Consider the following 17,397-nt stretch of genomic DNA (forward strand, 5'->3'; position numbering starts at 1 on the left):
ATTTGTCAGCTATCCTCCTAATGAAGATACTGTTTGCCTCTGCAGCACGGTTTGGCTTGCTGACTACAGCTGATGATGAGCAGAGCCCAAGTCAGGTATGCACTGGCTGCCATTGAGCTTTTCAAGGAAATTCTGTAACAATGACAAAACGTTCACGTATCCTTCCAATATCTAAATGAGAAAAGCATGAGTGAACAGCAGTAATTGTATGCCCCCAGGGTCGAGAAAATAAGAGAACATCTTTTAAGAGTCCTTTTTTTGAGGAAGATGAAATAGGTCACTGGACTTCACAGACAAGAGGGTGAGAAAAAAGAGCTATTGCTGAGATACGTAAGATTTGGCCGTTTGTGGGGAGGGAAGAGGCAATTTTGAGCCTGGCTGTGATCTTTCACTTTCATGTAGCTCAGAATCACTGGTCTAGATGAGGCCCTTTTGAACCATCATAGAGCTTATTTTTTTTATACATTTTATGTATGTATGTATACACATACAAGAACACACATGTCAGAGTATTATAGTTGAGCTAATATTCTCATAACAAGAAAACATTGCAGTTCTGATAAGGAAATGATTGCACAAACCTTTACTGCAAGTATTTAACATTGATATAGTATCTTAAACACCTCTTTAATAATCTGAACATAAACAGGCTTCATAGCGTTACTATGGAGCAAACAGAAGAGTTTTTGCAAACTTGCTGTGACTCACATTAATGATGATAGCCATGAAATTGAGGCCATGATTTCTAGCTGTTTGCACAAAACCAGGCCTTCACCGTGCGCTATAAGAGACTGAATTCTTCTACAGGGATATCTGGCATCCAGCTAAAGTCACAACTAACCTCAAGTGGTTCAAAAAAAGATGTTCAGCTTCCATCCATCTTCCTGCCAAAGCAATCCTGTCCTTTTCTATGCAGCTCAGCTCCCTTATCAGTCTCGCCTCTGCCCTCCACTTCCCATTTTTGCAGCAATCATTGGTCTTGGCCTCCCCATGCACGGCTGCAGGGATTGCTCCCTATCTCAAGACTCAACCTGCAGCCCCAGCATTTCCTTTCAAAGAGCAGAAGGTGAGAAGTGAGAAAGCTTCCTGGGACACAGGCTTCCAAGCCTCTTGTGTTAGCAGGCTTCACCTACACCGTAAGAAATACCCACTGCCTAGTTCCTTCCATTTGACATGGCTTTTGTAGGGACTGGTGGCTCTCATAGTCCTAGATACACAACTCTTGGGATGACTCAAGTCTGAGCTCAAATTTCTGGATGTAGTTTGGCTCACTGTGTGTTGTCCCATGATGTTTTCTGTTGTAAGCAGCAGTGACCTGTGAGCAAATGTGCCAGATTTCAAGAACAAGGACAGATCACGGGGCCTTCCGGATCTATTTGGCAGGAAAGCGTCCAGGATGAAGCATCTCTCCGTGCAGAGACCTTGTTTCTACCCCTCACAGAATCATAGGGGTTGCAAGGGACCTCTGGAGACCATCTAGTGCAATCCATCACTAAAGCTGGTTTCTTCCAGGACACAGAGAGCAGCACACCACAAGCAGAGGGTCCACAAAGGAAGCCAGAGCCATTAGAGGGCCAGTGACGGCCAGTTTCTCCACTCACCTTTACTGAGGGAAGTGTAGCAGAGGAGAGTACAAATCCCACGAATACTCTTTGGAGGACTCCAGCAGGGAAGAAGAAGCTTTCCTTCTCCTCAGGGCAGGCAATATATCAACCAGAGGAAACCAAGATCCCTGCCCACCACAAGTCTAGGCCTGGGGGTCTGGACAGACAATCTGTGTTAGGTAAAGGCCAAACCCACACTTCTTGTGGGTTGCATTGTGGGCAAACAGACTTTCAACATTATACATCAGGAAGCCTTCTGGGAAGCTGAGCAGATTCAGAAGCTTCAGAAAGAGGAATAAAAGAGCCACTACCCTGACCTCTGCAGGTGCTAGGGGACAGGTGCATGTGTCAAGGCTGGATCTACCTGGCAGGAGAAAAGCCCCACTGCGGATGTTCCCTGGTGTCAGGCACTGGGCTGACTACAGTAGATGATTTATCTCAAAGTCACTCTGCACTCCTGTTAGTTTTAAACTATCAATTCACACTTGTCTGCTTTGGTGCAGGAGCAAACAGCTTCGGTCAGTCTGGGAGCAAAAATCCCATCTGAGCTCATAGACATTCATTATCCACAGAGGAACCCCTCCCATGGCCTTGGAGAGAGATGATCTCAATCAAAGCACTGAAATATGAAGTCATTTTTTTTGACAGAATGCCTTCCCCTGCCTTGTTCCAAGGAGGAAGCAGAGGGCACAGATATTTAAGATGTCTGTGTTAATGAAATAATAAAAAAAAGAGACCATACCACTGATTCTGCATCCCACTGCTCTGCGTAAACTGCTGTGAAATGTTCATCCTGGTGGGCTGTGTCTGTCTGAGCATCCATTTGCCTGACTATCGCCTTTATTCAAATAATTGTTGTAAAATTAATTCAGTCTGGGGAAAATCTTTTCCAAAACGGAGCAAATTAGCATCCCAAGATGCGAGCTGCTTCTTTCTCAATGTGAAAGGCAAAACTGTGGGGGTTGGGGCCAGCGGAGAATGAAGATATTTGCTCCTGAAAATAGGCTCAACATAACCTTTACAGTTACTAAATAATTCACTCATCTGGAACCATAAAACCATCACAGCTAGAAGGACTGTGAACATTCCCAGAATATATTAACTTTTACCATGACTTGAGCCTTTTCCAGGGCAGTTTGAGTGTATCTGATGTGAAGAAACAACTCTGAACACAAACCGGTTGTGTGACAGCAGAATTTGAAGCTCAGCTTTACGGAAACTGCAATCTCACTTTACGTGAGAAACTGCTTCAAAGTGATGAGAATACATACAGGGATTAGAGAACTGAAGAACAGTTTGAATGGAGATTGTTCCTTTGTAATCCATGTATTTTATCCCCAGTGCAAATCTACCTTCATCTGAGTTTGTCTCCTGGCAATTTTCCGCCTCAACTCAGATTGACTGTAAGTTGAGCTCTAACTACAAAATGGACCTTCTTTAACTCCCATCTCTCAATTACATTTGCAGATCTTACAAATCTCCTTTCCTAGTGCTCCGATAGGTTATTAAATAGGACCATAACCACATTGCTTATGACAGCTGGGACACTCGTCATTACTCACCTCTTTCACATCCATCCATCTCCAGGAAAAGGTGGCATTCAATCTATTACAGAGGCTTAATGCCTGCCCAGCATAAAAGTGTCACAGATGCTCACCATCACCCGTCATAAATAAAACATGAGGCTCCTTGCAAGGTCTGCAGATCGTCACTGCATTTGATGGAATTGGTTTTGGCGTGTGACAGTGCAGGACTGGAAAGTCGCAGGATGCCCTTCATTACTACAAATGGGCTATTGATCTCCAGCTGTGCCATTAGCACACATTGCACCTGCTGCTGAAGCTCCTAGGACATTTTGGAAAGCTTAAGTGAGGGGAAAGCATCCATGCACAGGTAATTAGCTTCTCAACAGAATGTACAAAGGCTCACAAGACAGACAGGCACAGGTGTGGACCGTACATTTGAAACAGGCTTTGAAATACTACGTGAGAAACGTTAGCAGAGAGGTTAAGACATCTGTATGAAAACGTCAAAGTTTTTGCTAACCCATACTGCCGTCCAAGTTAAACAAGGACAGCTGAAGTGCGGGAGGAAAAAAAGGGCTGAGATTCACCCAGCTGCTTATTGAGCACTGGAGGTTCATTAGCTGTGAATACACTGTGCGCCTCGCATATGCATTACTCATAGGCTTCCCACTGTACCCAGATTTATAGTACCAAGCGATGCCTAAATCCATCATCTGCACGCCCACAGCACTTCATGCCCACACAGCCCTTCCCTGCAAAGTGTGAGGGACCCAAGGCAGCAGCTTCCCAGCCTTCAGCATGTAGAGGCAAGGTTCTTGGCACAGAGTGATGGAAGCCACGTGACATTGGAAGAGCTGGCGACAGAAAACTAAGGAGCTTAATACTTCCTAACTGGAGATGATCGGTGTGCACAGTCACTATTGAGGCACACAAGCAGTTGGAAAGTTTTTCCTTCCTGGGGATCACAGGAATGTGTCTTGTGGGCACGGCTGCCCTGACCTTACCAGGAAGCTCCTGCTGCTGCCAGCGCTGCTGCTGTGAGGAGTGATGGGCTGAGCCAAGGCTGCTCCAGAACGGTTTCATTTGTAGGTGTGAGCAAGGACGTAGGAGCACGGGTTTCACTTGGGCGCTTGGCAAGGAAGCCGAAGCCATATTCTCCCATCCCGTGGTAACGCAAGGGGGAGCCCCTGTAGTCTTCAATTAGCAAAGACAGCAGCAACACATCATTTTTACCCTACGTACAAAAGCTCAGCTTCAATTACAAAGAGAGGCCTGAAAGCCATTTCTTACCTTGTATGTATGCAGTTCTTCGGGATTAAGAGAATCATTAACCACACGGATTTTCTCCTGTCTCTCCTTTGTAGTGTTTACAATGAAATAGCATCTTACAAGTCACTGACTCACACACTTCTGCTGTACCAGCCTTCCCCCATAGTTGCGTCTTAGTTTTCTTTAAAGCACTCCACAGCATACATTGAACCAGAGAAACAATTCCATCTGTTCTGTGAGTCAGCGGTGATGATTTCACTGTTAAAACACAGGGACTTCTCTCTGTGCAGCTGTGCTAAATCCAACAGGAGAGGAGAATGGCATGCCATGCTCAGAGCATCAACTCCAGACAGTACCACAGCACTGGGGTTCCCCTGCTGGAGGTCTGTCTGGTCCTGCCTGATGCCTTACAGGCCATGGTCTCAATCAACATTATTACACGGTGGCTTCCTAGCACTGCTGTGCCCTCACGCTCCTGCCCGTCCCTGCCTCCAGCACTTGCAGGTTTAGGCACATCCCCATTCAGGCACATCCCACAGGTCCTTGCTGCACAGCAAGTGCCATCATGCAGGTAACAACTGGATCTGTCAGGAGCAAATCGATTAATCCAACAATACCGCAACAAATTGGCCCTGAATCAAGTCAATTGAATTAACAAGGCAGGACTGCAAAGCAGGTTAACTGAGAAAAGTGTTAACACAGTCATTTTACAGATACCTTGAAGTCCTGGCTCCAGTCGAGCGCAAAAGATTCTTTTGGGGCCAGCCACTGGCCACATATCCCCCCCCCAGCCAAAGCCTGGGATCCAACTCCAGCATAAGCTCAGATCTGCTCAACTTAAAGCTCAAGGGTCATCTCCTGTTAGACGAGCTCATCTCTCCATCCACAGCAGCAACGTCCAGGGAAAGCAGGCTGACTGGGCTAAGGATGCTGTTTTATTTGCTCCTTTAAGTCCTACTGCATTGCTAGAAATAACTCAAGCTTTTCTACACCCCTGATTTGCAGGCTGGGCACTGGGTTATTCCAACTGAGCCACTCCAGTGAATATTTCCAAGCCCGAAGCTGCAAGTCTGAAGCCAAAAGACATCATCAGTGACTGGTGCAGAGATGCAGAATCATACATATCTGTGTCACCTGGCAAGGCAAACTGCAGCCTCTCAGAGAGATGAGTGGAGGCCACTGTTCTACAGCGTTATTACTGTCAGAACCCAGATTTTACTCCATCTTGGCTAAAGCACCATCCCCTTGGAGGGGCTGACTGAAGTGATTCAGGGCATATGCGCCTCTGAACACAAAGGCTATCCATTCAGATATCACTAGAGAACAGCTGGCGTCAGGGGAATTCTTAAGGAATGACTTCTGAAGGTGCGTGACACCTCAGTAACGCCTACTCCCTCCTGGATGTGCTTCCGAAGTGACAGCATCACGCTTTGGAAAATACACACGTACAATTTGCTAGAACATGATGTGTATGAGTTGAAAGCACAACGGCTATCAAGAAGGCTGAGATCATTACAAAGAGAATGCTTAAAAGATAACATATGGGGCACTGCAGTAGCAGCACAACTATCTCCAGTAATGAGGGAGATACTCTGCAGATATTTTGCTCATTCCGAAAGCAATAAGCCACAGGAAGGCAGCAGCACCACAGCACTGGTTACCAATGAGGAGCCCCTGCTCTGAATGCAGAAGCATTCATGCCAACGGGTTGCTCATGCACAACAAAACGCATTATGTAAGAGCACTATGGCAGAAAGCAAAATGAAAAAGCTTTTATGCCACAAAAAAGACTTGCATGCAAGCAAAGAGTATCTCCTCAATACCATCATATCTTCCTATATAAAGTTATCTGAAGGCAAACAATGCAACCATGTTCATTTTTCTGCCTCCAGCTATCTACCTCCTCCTGTCCGTGCATTTGTTTGTCATAGATACGGCTGCTGGCAACTTTCAGAGGACTCAAAAGGTTTGATTATAAAGGTAGTGTGGCTCTATGGCTCTACGTTTCCTTCAGTCAAAAGCCTTCCCTTCTCTGCAGCCCCTTTGCCTTACCCCTGCTACAGCAATCCCAATTCTGCTAACAAATCTGGTTCTTTTTTCAAGTCAGGTAATTCCTGATTGCTCAAACTGTCTAAAACACACTGCACACTTTACCATAAACTCACGTACAAGCAATGCTCTGAAATGAAGTCAGTGACCTCAGCTCCAGTGCTCACCAGATAAGAATACATTAACATCCTTTGTGAAAGAGGGCAGAGATGTCGAGAAAAGTCGTAAGTTGCAAAAACTGTACCTTGTTTTCCAAATTCCCCTTTAAAACTGGAACAAAATACCCTTCACCCTGCTTAAAAACACTGAATTCTCCAGAGATGTTCCCAGACAGCCAACCTATTGATCCAGTTACAGGAAGGGGAACAAGAAGGCCCTATGAACGCATCAATCCCTCACACTGTGACTTGTTGAGACAGACCACTAATACAAATGTCTTCTTCAGACAGACGAGAAATGCTCTGCCCAAATCCTGTCACTTCAATGCTACAAAAGCTCTGACTTAGGAATGCAGTTCTAAAAGGGACCATGCTGTAAGCAGGCGGCTTCAGTGTGCTCTCAGTTTTGGCCATCTGCACCTCATCTTTAGAGACTGAGGAGGAAAAGAAAGTTTGTTGGAGGCAACACTGAGGAAGGGTGAGGGTCCTTTCCTGCAGGATTCACAAAGAAATGCCCTTTTGCTATCAAACTGCCACTCATTTAACATGTACAACCAAATCTGAGTTTATGTATTTAACTTTGAGCTCTTCTCCACCTTCAATTTTTCCTCCCCTCTCATATCCTGTGTTTTCTTGCTCCCTTTCTTAGCCCCTATCCCTTCATCATCCCTACCTTCACTTGCTCAGTCCCAATGGCATAGATTCAGGGCACCGCTCCTCTTCAGTCTTCTGATATTGTCAATACTATGGTGAAGGGCAAATCGATAGTGCTCCATTTGTACTGAGAAACAAAAGAATTATGCTAATTCCTCATTGTTGCCCAGCATCTCTTAAGGGCATTTTGCACAGCCACTGGATGACTTCCTTGCTAAAATTTCTAAGAGTACACGTGAGGTTCTGCAGTTACTGTAAGAAAAAGCATACACTGAGATGGAAAAGTTTTAACCCGCCGCAGTCTAAACAGACTGTGGTATGATAATGATCTACAGCAAGCTGCTCGAAGACTGCTGCTCAGCTATTCAGACAAAAGCAGACATCATTTGTAAATTTCATATTTATTATAACAAAAATTATGACATGTTCATTTGTGCATTCGGCTTTAATATAACTCTTGGTTTGTAAATGTTCTACAGCAAATGAGCTCTATACAATCATGCTGGTTGTGGCAGCAATAAGGAACACAAATAAAACGTGTTTGTAAAAGAATAGAAAGAGACCAGAGGAAAAAGTGGGTTTCTTTCAATGGTCTGTACCATCTAACTCTAGCTAACTTGTACGCAGTCGCTCTGTTCGCTATGCTCAATGACCACGGCCCAAAGAATTGCTTAAGAAAAAGGTCAGTTTTTCAGGTTGTGTCCTTAATGCCAAGGCTACAAAACATGTAAGCATCACTATACAACACTGAGCTATTTACAGTAATTTCCCAATCAACTGTTCTCTCAGAGAAAATTAGTGAATCTCAGTGACTTAAGTCACCTGAAAGAGTAAAGCAACTCCTAGGAGTTAGTCTCCATATTCTACAAATGTCTATCATTTTCAAGACCAAAAAAAGCCTTTTCTCTCAAAGAAATACAGTATTACAATATTACTTAAATCATTTAGCACTGGCTACTGCCCTGCTTTTCAAACAAAACAAACAAGCCATTTTAAAAAATATTACATCATCATCTGTTTCTCAGCAATATATTAAACCTTTTTATTATTTTTTTTTGTTGTTTTTACATTTGATATGTTAAGGGAAGATTAACTATCTTAAACTTTACTGGTAAAGCATCTCTAGAAGAAAGTCAATGAATATTAAACCTAACAAACTGAAAAGCTGCAGTTATCTGTAGTGGCAGGATAAAGAAAAGGAAGTATATAAAGGAAACGTGGAAGGGAAACCCCTGCTGTAGTGTGCACCCACTGGGTCCTGCACTCAAATCTCCTCATCTGTTCGTTTCCAAGCACTAGAATGGGTCATAGTGGCGTATCGTAGTAGTCTGCCAGATGGTCCATCTGGTACTGCCGCTGCTGCTGCTGCTGCTGTTGTTGTTCCTGGTGCTGTTTCATGATCTCCTTCACCTCTTCTTCCAGCTCTGGTGGGATGATGAACTGGTCATCCGGGTCCGGCTGTGCCGGAGCAGCAAAATATCCCCCTGTTTTTCTAAGCGGTGCATCTGTTGCAACTTCAATCAAGTTATGGCTTCTCTCTTGGGGTGCCACAGAGCCATTGCCCCTCCGACGCCCTATTGTGCCTGTGGCAGAATATTCGGCTTTCTTGGGAAGGCCGGGCTCATCTTCGTTGGCACTGATGACAATACCTTCGTCACTGGCTTCCACAGGCACTTGGAGAAGCTGCTTCTCCTTCGCTCGGCTGCAATGGATGTCCACCTCCACTTCCACACGGCTGCCGTTGGTGAACACCCCCTCTATTGGCTCCTCGTCATCGCTGTCGAGGCCATTGTCGGAGAAGGCGCTGGAGAACGTGGCGCTGGAGAGCTGCCGCTGGAAGGAGTTGGACAGGCAGACAGGATGCAGCATGCAGCGCTGCTCCCCGGGGTAGGCCGGGCTGCTCTCGTTCATGGCTACCTGCGGAGGTTCATCAGAGGCTGTGGACCCCACCTCGCTGCTCATTTCCGAGGTGGAGATCTCGCTGCTGATCTCCGAAGCCATGCCGCTGCTTGAAGATGGCATCCCAAGAGCATCCGCTGGCCTGTCCTTGATGACCACATTGACAGACTGGGGGAAAATGCCTGGGCTGGGGGGTGGGACCCCATTAAGTTCGCAGCAGCAGAAGCTGTCCTCCGTAACATTGAGCTGAACCACAACCGCACTGATACTGTCGTTGCAGCCGTAACTTTGGGCCAAAGTGCAAAGCTTCTTGGCAGCTGCCAGCGCATCAGGCACGTTTCTGACTGCTTCCACTGCCTCATCCATGGAGAGGCTGTCCCACAGCCCCTTGCTCCCCAGAATGAAGAACTCATCTTGTGGAGTTAAGGTAATGGACTGGACGTGAGGACGTGGCACAACACTTGGGTGAAGGAACGTGTATCCCAAGATTCTCGTTGAATCTGTCACACCATTTACTTTGCCATCCTGAAATTAGAAAGGACAGAAAACTGGAAACAAGGCAGACAGATACACGGCACTCCCATCTCCCCGCGTTTTACCTCTGTTTGTTTTTGCAGTACCCCCATTACAGCCGTTTACTGATGGGCAAATGTAAAAGCGACTTGCAAGGAGACAGAGCTGGAATGGGAACACAGTGACGGCTGCTTTGTAACCTTGCACTCAGCCTCCTACACCCTACTGATTTGTCATCAGCATCACCTATGCAGACCAACAAAGCAACAAAGTCTGCAACAAAGACCCATCTATTCCACTCCTGCAGCTGTGAGAGCCAACTGGACTAATGTTTTATCCATGAGTCAGACTTGTTCCTCCTCCGCCCACAATATCTGGCTTTATAGAGGGCAAAGTTGCACACAGCTCTATTTGATATAGGAGCAGGTCATTCAGTTATGACTCTTCTCTTGCAGGTGTAACAATTGTAGGTTTCATCTTGGCTCATCACTTCAGAAACAAAAGTTCATTTTAAAAAGCTTCAAATGAAGGAAGTCAAATGCAGCAGAGAGCAAGTCTGCATTTTGCAGTCAGCTGCACCGTAGTGAAATGTTTTACATGCTCTAATTGCTTACTATGCTTCCACTTATAAATAACATTTCCAAAAAGAGGAGGAATAACATCTGAAGGGAAAACACCAGTAAAAATGGGCATATTTGAGAAGTAAATCCCATGCCCATCCAAATCCCAGGATCCTGTCCTGGTTGGGATCTGAGCTGACAGAATAAGCACAGCGAGCATCTGAAACAGCAAGCCTGGTTAGTTGGCAGCCTGTGGAGAGAGCTGCAGCCCACTAATTGTGTGTTTGAGATGAAGAGCAGAGGTGAGGATTTACGCTCATTTGGTCCAGTTGATGACAGTAGTGGTTATTATACAGCAAGTAACCACAGAAAAGCAAACCAAGACTAAAAAAGCTTCCCCTTTAAAACCTTGTCAGCTTGTTAACTTCCCTATTAAGATTCTAACAGAAGCGATAAGCCATCAACAAAGCATGAAATCAATGAGTCATCTCAAGATTCAGCACAGAAATTTCCCTTTTCCTTTACAGAGCATAACGAGCATGCCTCAGTGATGCACGCTATGTTGGAGTGACTCCTTTCTAATCTGTCACGTTTGAGATTCCAGTCATCACCTCTTCTTGGCAAGATGAACAAGCACACGATTTTATTACACGCACACACCTGCTCGTGGTTGTACAGCAGTGAGTTTTTTGCCCTTTTCTCCCCCATTGAGAGGATACAATATTTCTCTGTTCCTATGCATATGTCACACAAGGCAACGCACAGCTGACAACGGTGGCTTTAAGCTTGTAAGAAGGCAGCAAATAGCTTTCTCTTATGGCCCTCCAACTGAGCAAAGGATAGGTTCTTCCTTTTAGGCAACTGCTGTCTTCGAGAGCTACTTGTCAGAGGGCACCTCTGGGAACAGACAGCTCAGACAACAAAGCCAATCTGCCAGCAGTAAGGACTCTCCTGCAGTAAGGATGGCATAGTCGCAAGTGCTCAGCTCTTATCTTTCTAGATTGAGAGGATCTTCATGACAGCACTAACACATTATTGGCTCTCATCATCTCAGAGGGAAGGTGTCAGCTCCTGTTTCACCACAGCATGCTCACAAAATAATTCCCCCTCGGAAGCTAACCAAAATGTAGCATGGTAATTAGATGGAAAAACAACCTAATTGCATGATATGAATCACCTTGAAAGGAGAAACGCTATTCTGGAACTCATTATCAATACTATCTCTTAGAGATTACAAATACAGATGTGTAATTTCAAATACCACCATGCAAATATCCTCAAAGAAAGCTGCGACTTGCAGCAGTCCTCCTTTCACCCACACCAGAGTTCTCTAACCTCTGTGATAATGGCCTTATGCTGCTTAATCCTCTTCAGTTCTTCTTCACAACTCATCACATAACACCTGGACAAAGGCAGAGGCTTCCCATTCCGGCAGAGAACAGTTTGGCACTTCCCCACATTTGCTGAGGTTAACGTGAAGCATCCTCCAGGGTCCATGGGATCATGTTTTATATGGCAAAGGACAGCAGAGCCTCCAAGTTTTTGTCCAGCTGTTCCAAGTTTCCTGGAATTTAAACAAAACACAGATTGTTCTTCAACTGAAAAGCAAGTGTTATGGGTACTAATGAGAAACAACTGCTATTCTGCAACCACGAGCACTCGGGACACTGACTACTGGATCACTGGGACAAAAACAAAAGTCTCCACTGAAGACCATGACACTGTAGCAACACTGCAGAGTCATCACGTACTGCTCTCAAGCTGTGTGCTATTTGCAGCATGATGCAGATACTCCAATCTTAGAATCAATTTTAGAAAAATCTCTGCACTCCAAACAGCCGCACAGTCAGCTCCCTTTCTCTGCATTTGAAAGAAGTCTACTTTAAAGGTCACACAGAGGGAAACAAAGAAGGTTGGAAAAGTGTTGAGGGCTAATAAATTGAGTACAGGTAGAGTTTACAAAGAAAGTCGCATTAACCAGAGTTTGGGCTCCTGCAGCTACAGATTTTACTATGAAAACAGTAATTTTAACTGTAGAGATCCCAGTTTTGAGCATAAATAGAAATCAGAGGTTCATTGTTTTGTGATGCCTTCAAAATAATGCTTTCAAAGATTCAATGACAAAACAACACAGTAGCTATTAATTTCACCATAAGAAGGCACGCTTTTTAGTTATCAAGTTGGTTACTAACCTGTTAAATAGTTTAAACTAAGGCATGGGAGGTTATGTTGGATATTACGAGGAATTTTTTCACCCATAGGGTGGTAAAGCATTGGAACAGTTTGCCCAAGGAGCTGTGGATGCCCCATCCCTGGAGGCATTCAAGGCCAGGCTGGATGTGGCTCTGGGCAGCCTGGTCTGGTGGTTGGTGACCCTGCACGTAGCAGGGGGGTTGAAACTAGATGATCATTGTGGTCCTTTTCAACCCAGGCCATTCTATGATTGTATGAAATAGGTGCTTTGAAACATTTGTTTGCTGTTTTAGCAGGGGTCACAATAAAAACTAAACAGAAACAAGGAAAAAGAAGCATGGATAAAACTAAAGTTTTAAGAATCCTGTCATTATAATGTGAATTCATTTCAATACTAGTAATTTTACTTGTGTAAACTGAAATAGGACTGGAGACAAAAAACCATCTTTGCCAGTATGTTGTTTATCAGGACCTTCTCCTACAGTAATTAAGTACTGGAAAGCTAGTTACAAGGGCTACTAAAATCTACATTAAGGCTAAGTAAAGCTGGCAAGAACTTTTGATTCAAAATGCTGGGGAAACAACGCACAACTAAACTTGTACCCAGATTCAATATTCTTTTCTGTTTATTTATTTGTTTTTTTCTAGGCACTTCAGGAATGTTGCATAGTATCTGTAATAATCCTCACTGAATGGCTGCATGCAACTAGAATGAATGCTATTTCTGGTTCACCAAAGGAATGGTTAGCTTACTTTGATTCGAGCCCTGCCTCCCACAAATACAGCTCTTTTGCAGGAGCATACATTCCTGTGAAAGTCCACGAGTGGGAAACAAAGCCACTAGTAAACACTTTCAGTACTTAACATTTATATTGTTCTTGAAGGTTTTAATTAGATGGCAACCTTCTCAGTTACCACTCTAACCACAGCAATTATACGAGGAAGCATTTTCGCTTCTGTTTATAAGGTTCAACCCCATCCTGCTGCTTCTATTTCCCAATATCAGAATTTCAATATTTTCCCTTCCAGAGCTGCAGCAATTGAATGACAAGAGTTGCTACTTTCAACTTGATCCGCTTCCTTCATCTGAGAGCTTTCTCCTTTGTTTCCCTGACCTCTTCATTCTCTTTTCTTAGTCCCCTTCATACTCCTCCTCCACTCAGTGTCTCTCCAAGCACAATTTCTTGTTCTGTGAAGAAGAGTGCACGTACACACAGGTCTCCAAACCTCCACACACAGTTCCTATTACACTCACATCTATTGTATCACAATCTTTACAGATGGGTCTTGCATCTGAAGGTCAAAGGAATGCCGAGACAGATTCTTTTTTTTAGGGAGTCAAGAGTGCATGTTTTAATATTTGCACAGCTTTAAATAACCTGACTTGGTACAGAGAGAAAGAATCAGCCCAAGCTCTGCAGGCAGTAATAGTAAGGAAATTTAAAAGATGATCAAGAAATTCATACCACTGTCTTGGCTACCACACAGAGTCACAAGACACAGAAGAGAAAAACTGCTAGTCAAATATTTAATAATTTTGAGGTTGGATACCTTTTTTGTTTGGGTAGCTGGAAAAAGGTTGGGGTTTTTCTCCTCACATCCGAAAGGAACAGAAGGCAATATCCACAAAATAAGCAGTGAAAGAATACAAAGGTGCCAGAAACTACCTTTTTTCCCCCTTTTCCTCTCTCCCTCTCACTTTTTGTGGCAAGTGAAGAACAACACAATCAACCTGAAAAGGAACAAGCTGCCCAATGAACATACACAAGGTAAAAAAAAAAAAGTTTGAGATCCAAGACTCACCTCTGCATAACAATGAAAGTGTTGATCATATATTCCTCTTCATTTTTTGTTTTCTGTAGCTCTTCTGCCAAGATGTCACTCATGGTGCACTGCAACAGGTATGGTACTTCCACATTGCGGTCACCATCAAAAACACCATAAAGTGCCTCTCTGTTGTCACAGAAGTTATTGGCTGACAGGGCTGCCACACACAACCTAGTAGAGCAAAGCAGAACAACAAGATTGTACGCAGCACTGATTTCTCATCTTGTCATTCTGAGAAGACGCAGCCTGGTCTGAGAGCCAGTTTTCACTAATTCTTTTCACAAGCTCCTCACAATTGTTTTCTTCTGTGGAGAAGAGGCAGGCCCATTCAACAATGCTAAAATGGGGAGAGAGCTGTTTTTGAAAATTCTAGCCAAGACCTAAAGATTCTTCTTCCTTTTTTGCACGTGGAAAAGTCTCTTATTTGTATAAAACAGGGGACAAGCTTGCAGGGGTGAAATACATCCAAAACATCATTAGCTGAAACTGCATTTGCCCCACCAAGAGCCATCTTTATGACTCAGCAAGCTGCTGACCAAGTTGTGTGTTAAATTAGTGAACAGCAAGTAAAGGTTTGCTTGGCACTTGCTAGGGAAACCTAGGTAGCAGAAGATTTCTACAAAGGTATTTAAGGAACAACGAGATTCGTCACTTTGCCAGTGACACAGAGACTAGCAGACTCTTGCTGTGTTATTCGTCAAGTGCTGCCTCAGTCACAGAAGCTCCACATACTATGAATATTCAGTTTTGGCCATTCTACTTCTTCCTTTAGTATCTCTGATTTCCTTGGTAAACATCCTTTAGCTGAAGATAAAGAAGCTTTGAAAAGAGGAAAATGCTATTAAATGTGCTGATCTTTTGCAAGTACCAAAGGCTTGCACAGAGAAAATGTGTCGGTTACCCTTGTATCTTAGCAACATTCCTGACAAAGAAGAAAGTTGAGAGCCAGGCAGGGGCCCAGTATACCAATATAGAGTCATGGCATGGCCTCTGCCTTTGTGAGGCCCGAAACATCCTCAAACTGAAATAGCAGATCTCTTTGTATCTGCATAGAAGCGCTCTGCTGCTAGGATGCTTGTATAATAAGAACAACGCCGGCTCTTACTTGTTCTTAACTCCTGATGCCTCTGTGTAACCGTGACTCCACACAGCTGGAGCTCCTGAAGCATCACCAGCCGAGGGCTGGTCAATCTTGAAACAACGGATATTGCTGTAAGATGAAAGGAAAAGATGCACTGGTTTCAGCTTCAAATGTAAGAATAGCAGTTTTCTTCTTCCCAGTTCTTAGGAATACATTTAATAGAATAAAACAGAGCAGGACATCTAAAGCAGTTACCCTTCTGTGTCTGTCTGCAAAGAACAAAAAAGCAGTAAATAACCAAGCCTCTATGAGGGTGTCAGCTGCACTCTTTGCTTACCCAGCTTTTCTTCTCCTTACCCTCACCCCCGAGCTATTTGTTTACAGCTCAGCCCAGTGGGAATGCAAGGCCAATTTGTCACCAACTTAATGGAAGCCAGTATATGGAGTGATTTTTCAACTGAAGCCCTTCTCGCCCACGTTAAAAACAAATCCGTATGACCTGCACCATTCCCTAAATTAAAAGATAAGTCTTCAGAAGCAGCAGCACACAGTAACAGCCTACTACAAAAATGCCCATGAGTCAGAAATCAGCTCCATCCCAGTGCTGTTCTGACTTGCAAGAGCAGGTGTGCAGCCCAGGCCTTCTGCCTTCCATAATTTTACAGCCCAGATCTTACCTGGGCCCTTGATCCTCTACCCTCCAATTTACTGCCAACATAGCCTCTAGCCTGAAATTCAAATACCTCGCATAGCACAATAAAGACTTGAAAAAGGACCATCCCTATCTGTTTATGTGCTTCTCTTCATAGCTGGGCTTTGCTGGGGAGAGATGACCTGCCCTGTGCTCCCTCCACTCTCTTCCAAAGGCAGGGAAAGCAAGCTCCCCATGTGCTGCAGGAACTTCAAAGGCACCTGAACCTTTCATGAGCCAAATGAATCATAAAAGGACAAGCAGAAAGGTCTAACTGTTTGCTCAGTGGATTCATTTTTCTCCATCTAAAGCCCCATCTGACCTGAACACACAAGGAAGTCTTTTTCGCATTTCACAGCCTTCCTCAAATAACCTGAGGTACTGTCACTTCCACTCTGATTTCTTTTAATGCAAATAGTCAGGACATACATCAGCTAGGGCCTGCTAAAAGCAAATAAGCTACACAAATCAAGTTAGAGCCATTGGAGTCCTTGACTTTGCAGCCCCCTGTGTGACAAACGTAAGGCAAACACCTCACCAATGACATCAGAAAAGTAGTATCTGATCTGCTGATCAAACAGGAAACCTAGATTCTAAAGTAGCAGATATTCTACGTCTGTCTGTACCTGCAAAATACTAAGACATACAGCAGCAAATGCACTTTCTTCACAGGCTTCTAATGCAAGGCACTTATCCTGCAGGGCAGAGGAACTTGGATCAGAAGGGTTTTTCTGTTTCCTCTTGCAGCTGGGTTGACTGACCCTGGGGCAGGTCAAGGACCCAGGGTTGTATCAATGCTTCCCAGCAGTGGTTAAAAAAAAAAAAAAAAAAAAGCTACTTCAATGCATTGCCTTCATCTTCCTCGGTGGTGTAATTACAACTAGACCATGTGCTCATAAAGGAACAGTACCCAGCAGCACAGGGAGATGAGCTAAGGCTTCCATACGGTTTGTTTTACTTTCCCCCAGTTCAAGATGTTATAATTGAACCAGAAGCTCTTTCTGAAAAATCACAGTAATAGCATCTTTTTTTTTCTCCTCCCTTTTTCATTATAATTGCTACTGAAATCCTTACATCCTGTAAGTCACTTGGCAACATCCTCCTAAGCATGCAAGTTTCCTTTAAGATCTCCAGACACGGGGAAAAAAAAGCAAGCACGCGTGACAGGACTCCTCTCGTCAGAAGCAGTACATATTAACCTACTGCCTGCTTGAATCCTGCCAGGACACAGATGGAGAGCTGCCTTCCACGTGCAGAAGCAAGATATAAAAAGCACCAAGAACACAAGTGTTTTTGTGCCTGCCACGAAAAGTAAGGGCAAGGAGCATCTCCTCTCTCATGTTCAGTTATGGCAGTGGACTGTGGATGTCTAT

At 44.2% G+C, this 17,397-nt stretch overlaps 1 protein-coding gene across 1 annotated transcript in view; it reads right to left on the minus strand.

Annotated features, from left to right (window-relative positions):
* Nucleotides 1–7,642: 7,642 nt before the first annotated feature.
* Nucleotides 7,643–17,397, minus strand: part of PHLPP1 (PH domain and leucine rich repeat protein phosphatase 1) — a 133,776-nt gene continuing 124,021 nt past the window's right edge. Inside the window, exons 14-17 of the mRNA XM_085220322.1 lie at nt 15,358–15,462; nt 14,229–14,423; nt 11,568–11,796; nt 7,643–9,684 (exon numbers count right to left, since the gene is read on the minus strand). Of these exons, the coding sequence (XP_085076448.1) occupies nt 8,566–9,684; nt 11,568–11,796; nt 14,229–14,423; nt 15,358–15,462 (1,648 nt within the window). The 3' untranslated portion in view covers nt 7,643–8,565. The remainder of the gene's footprint in view (nt 9,685–11,567; nt 11,797–14,228; nt 14,424–15,357; nt 15,463–17,397) is intronic.

This window comes from Meleagris gallopavo, chromosome 3 (assembly GCF_905368555.1).
Source record: "Meleagris gallopavo chromosome 3, MGAL_WU_HG_1.1, whole genome shotgun sequence".
Taxonomy (NCBI): Eukaryota; Metazoa; Chordata; class Aves; order Galliformes; family Phasianidae; genus Meleagris; species Meleagris gallopavo.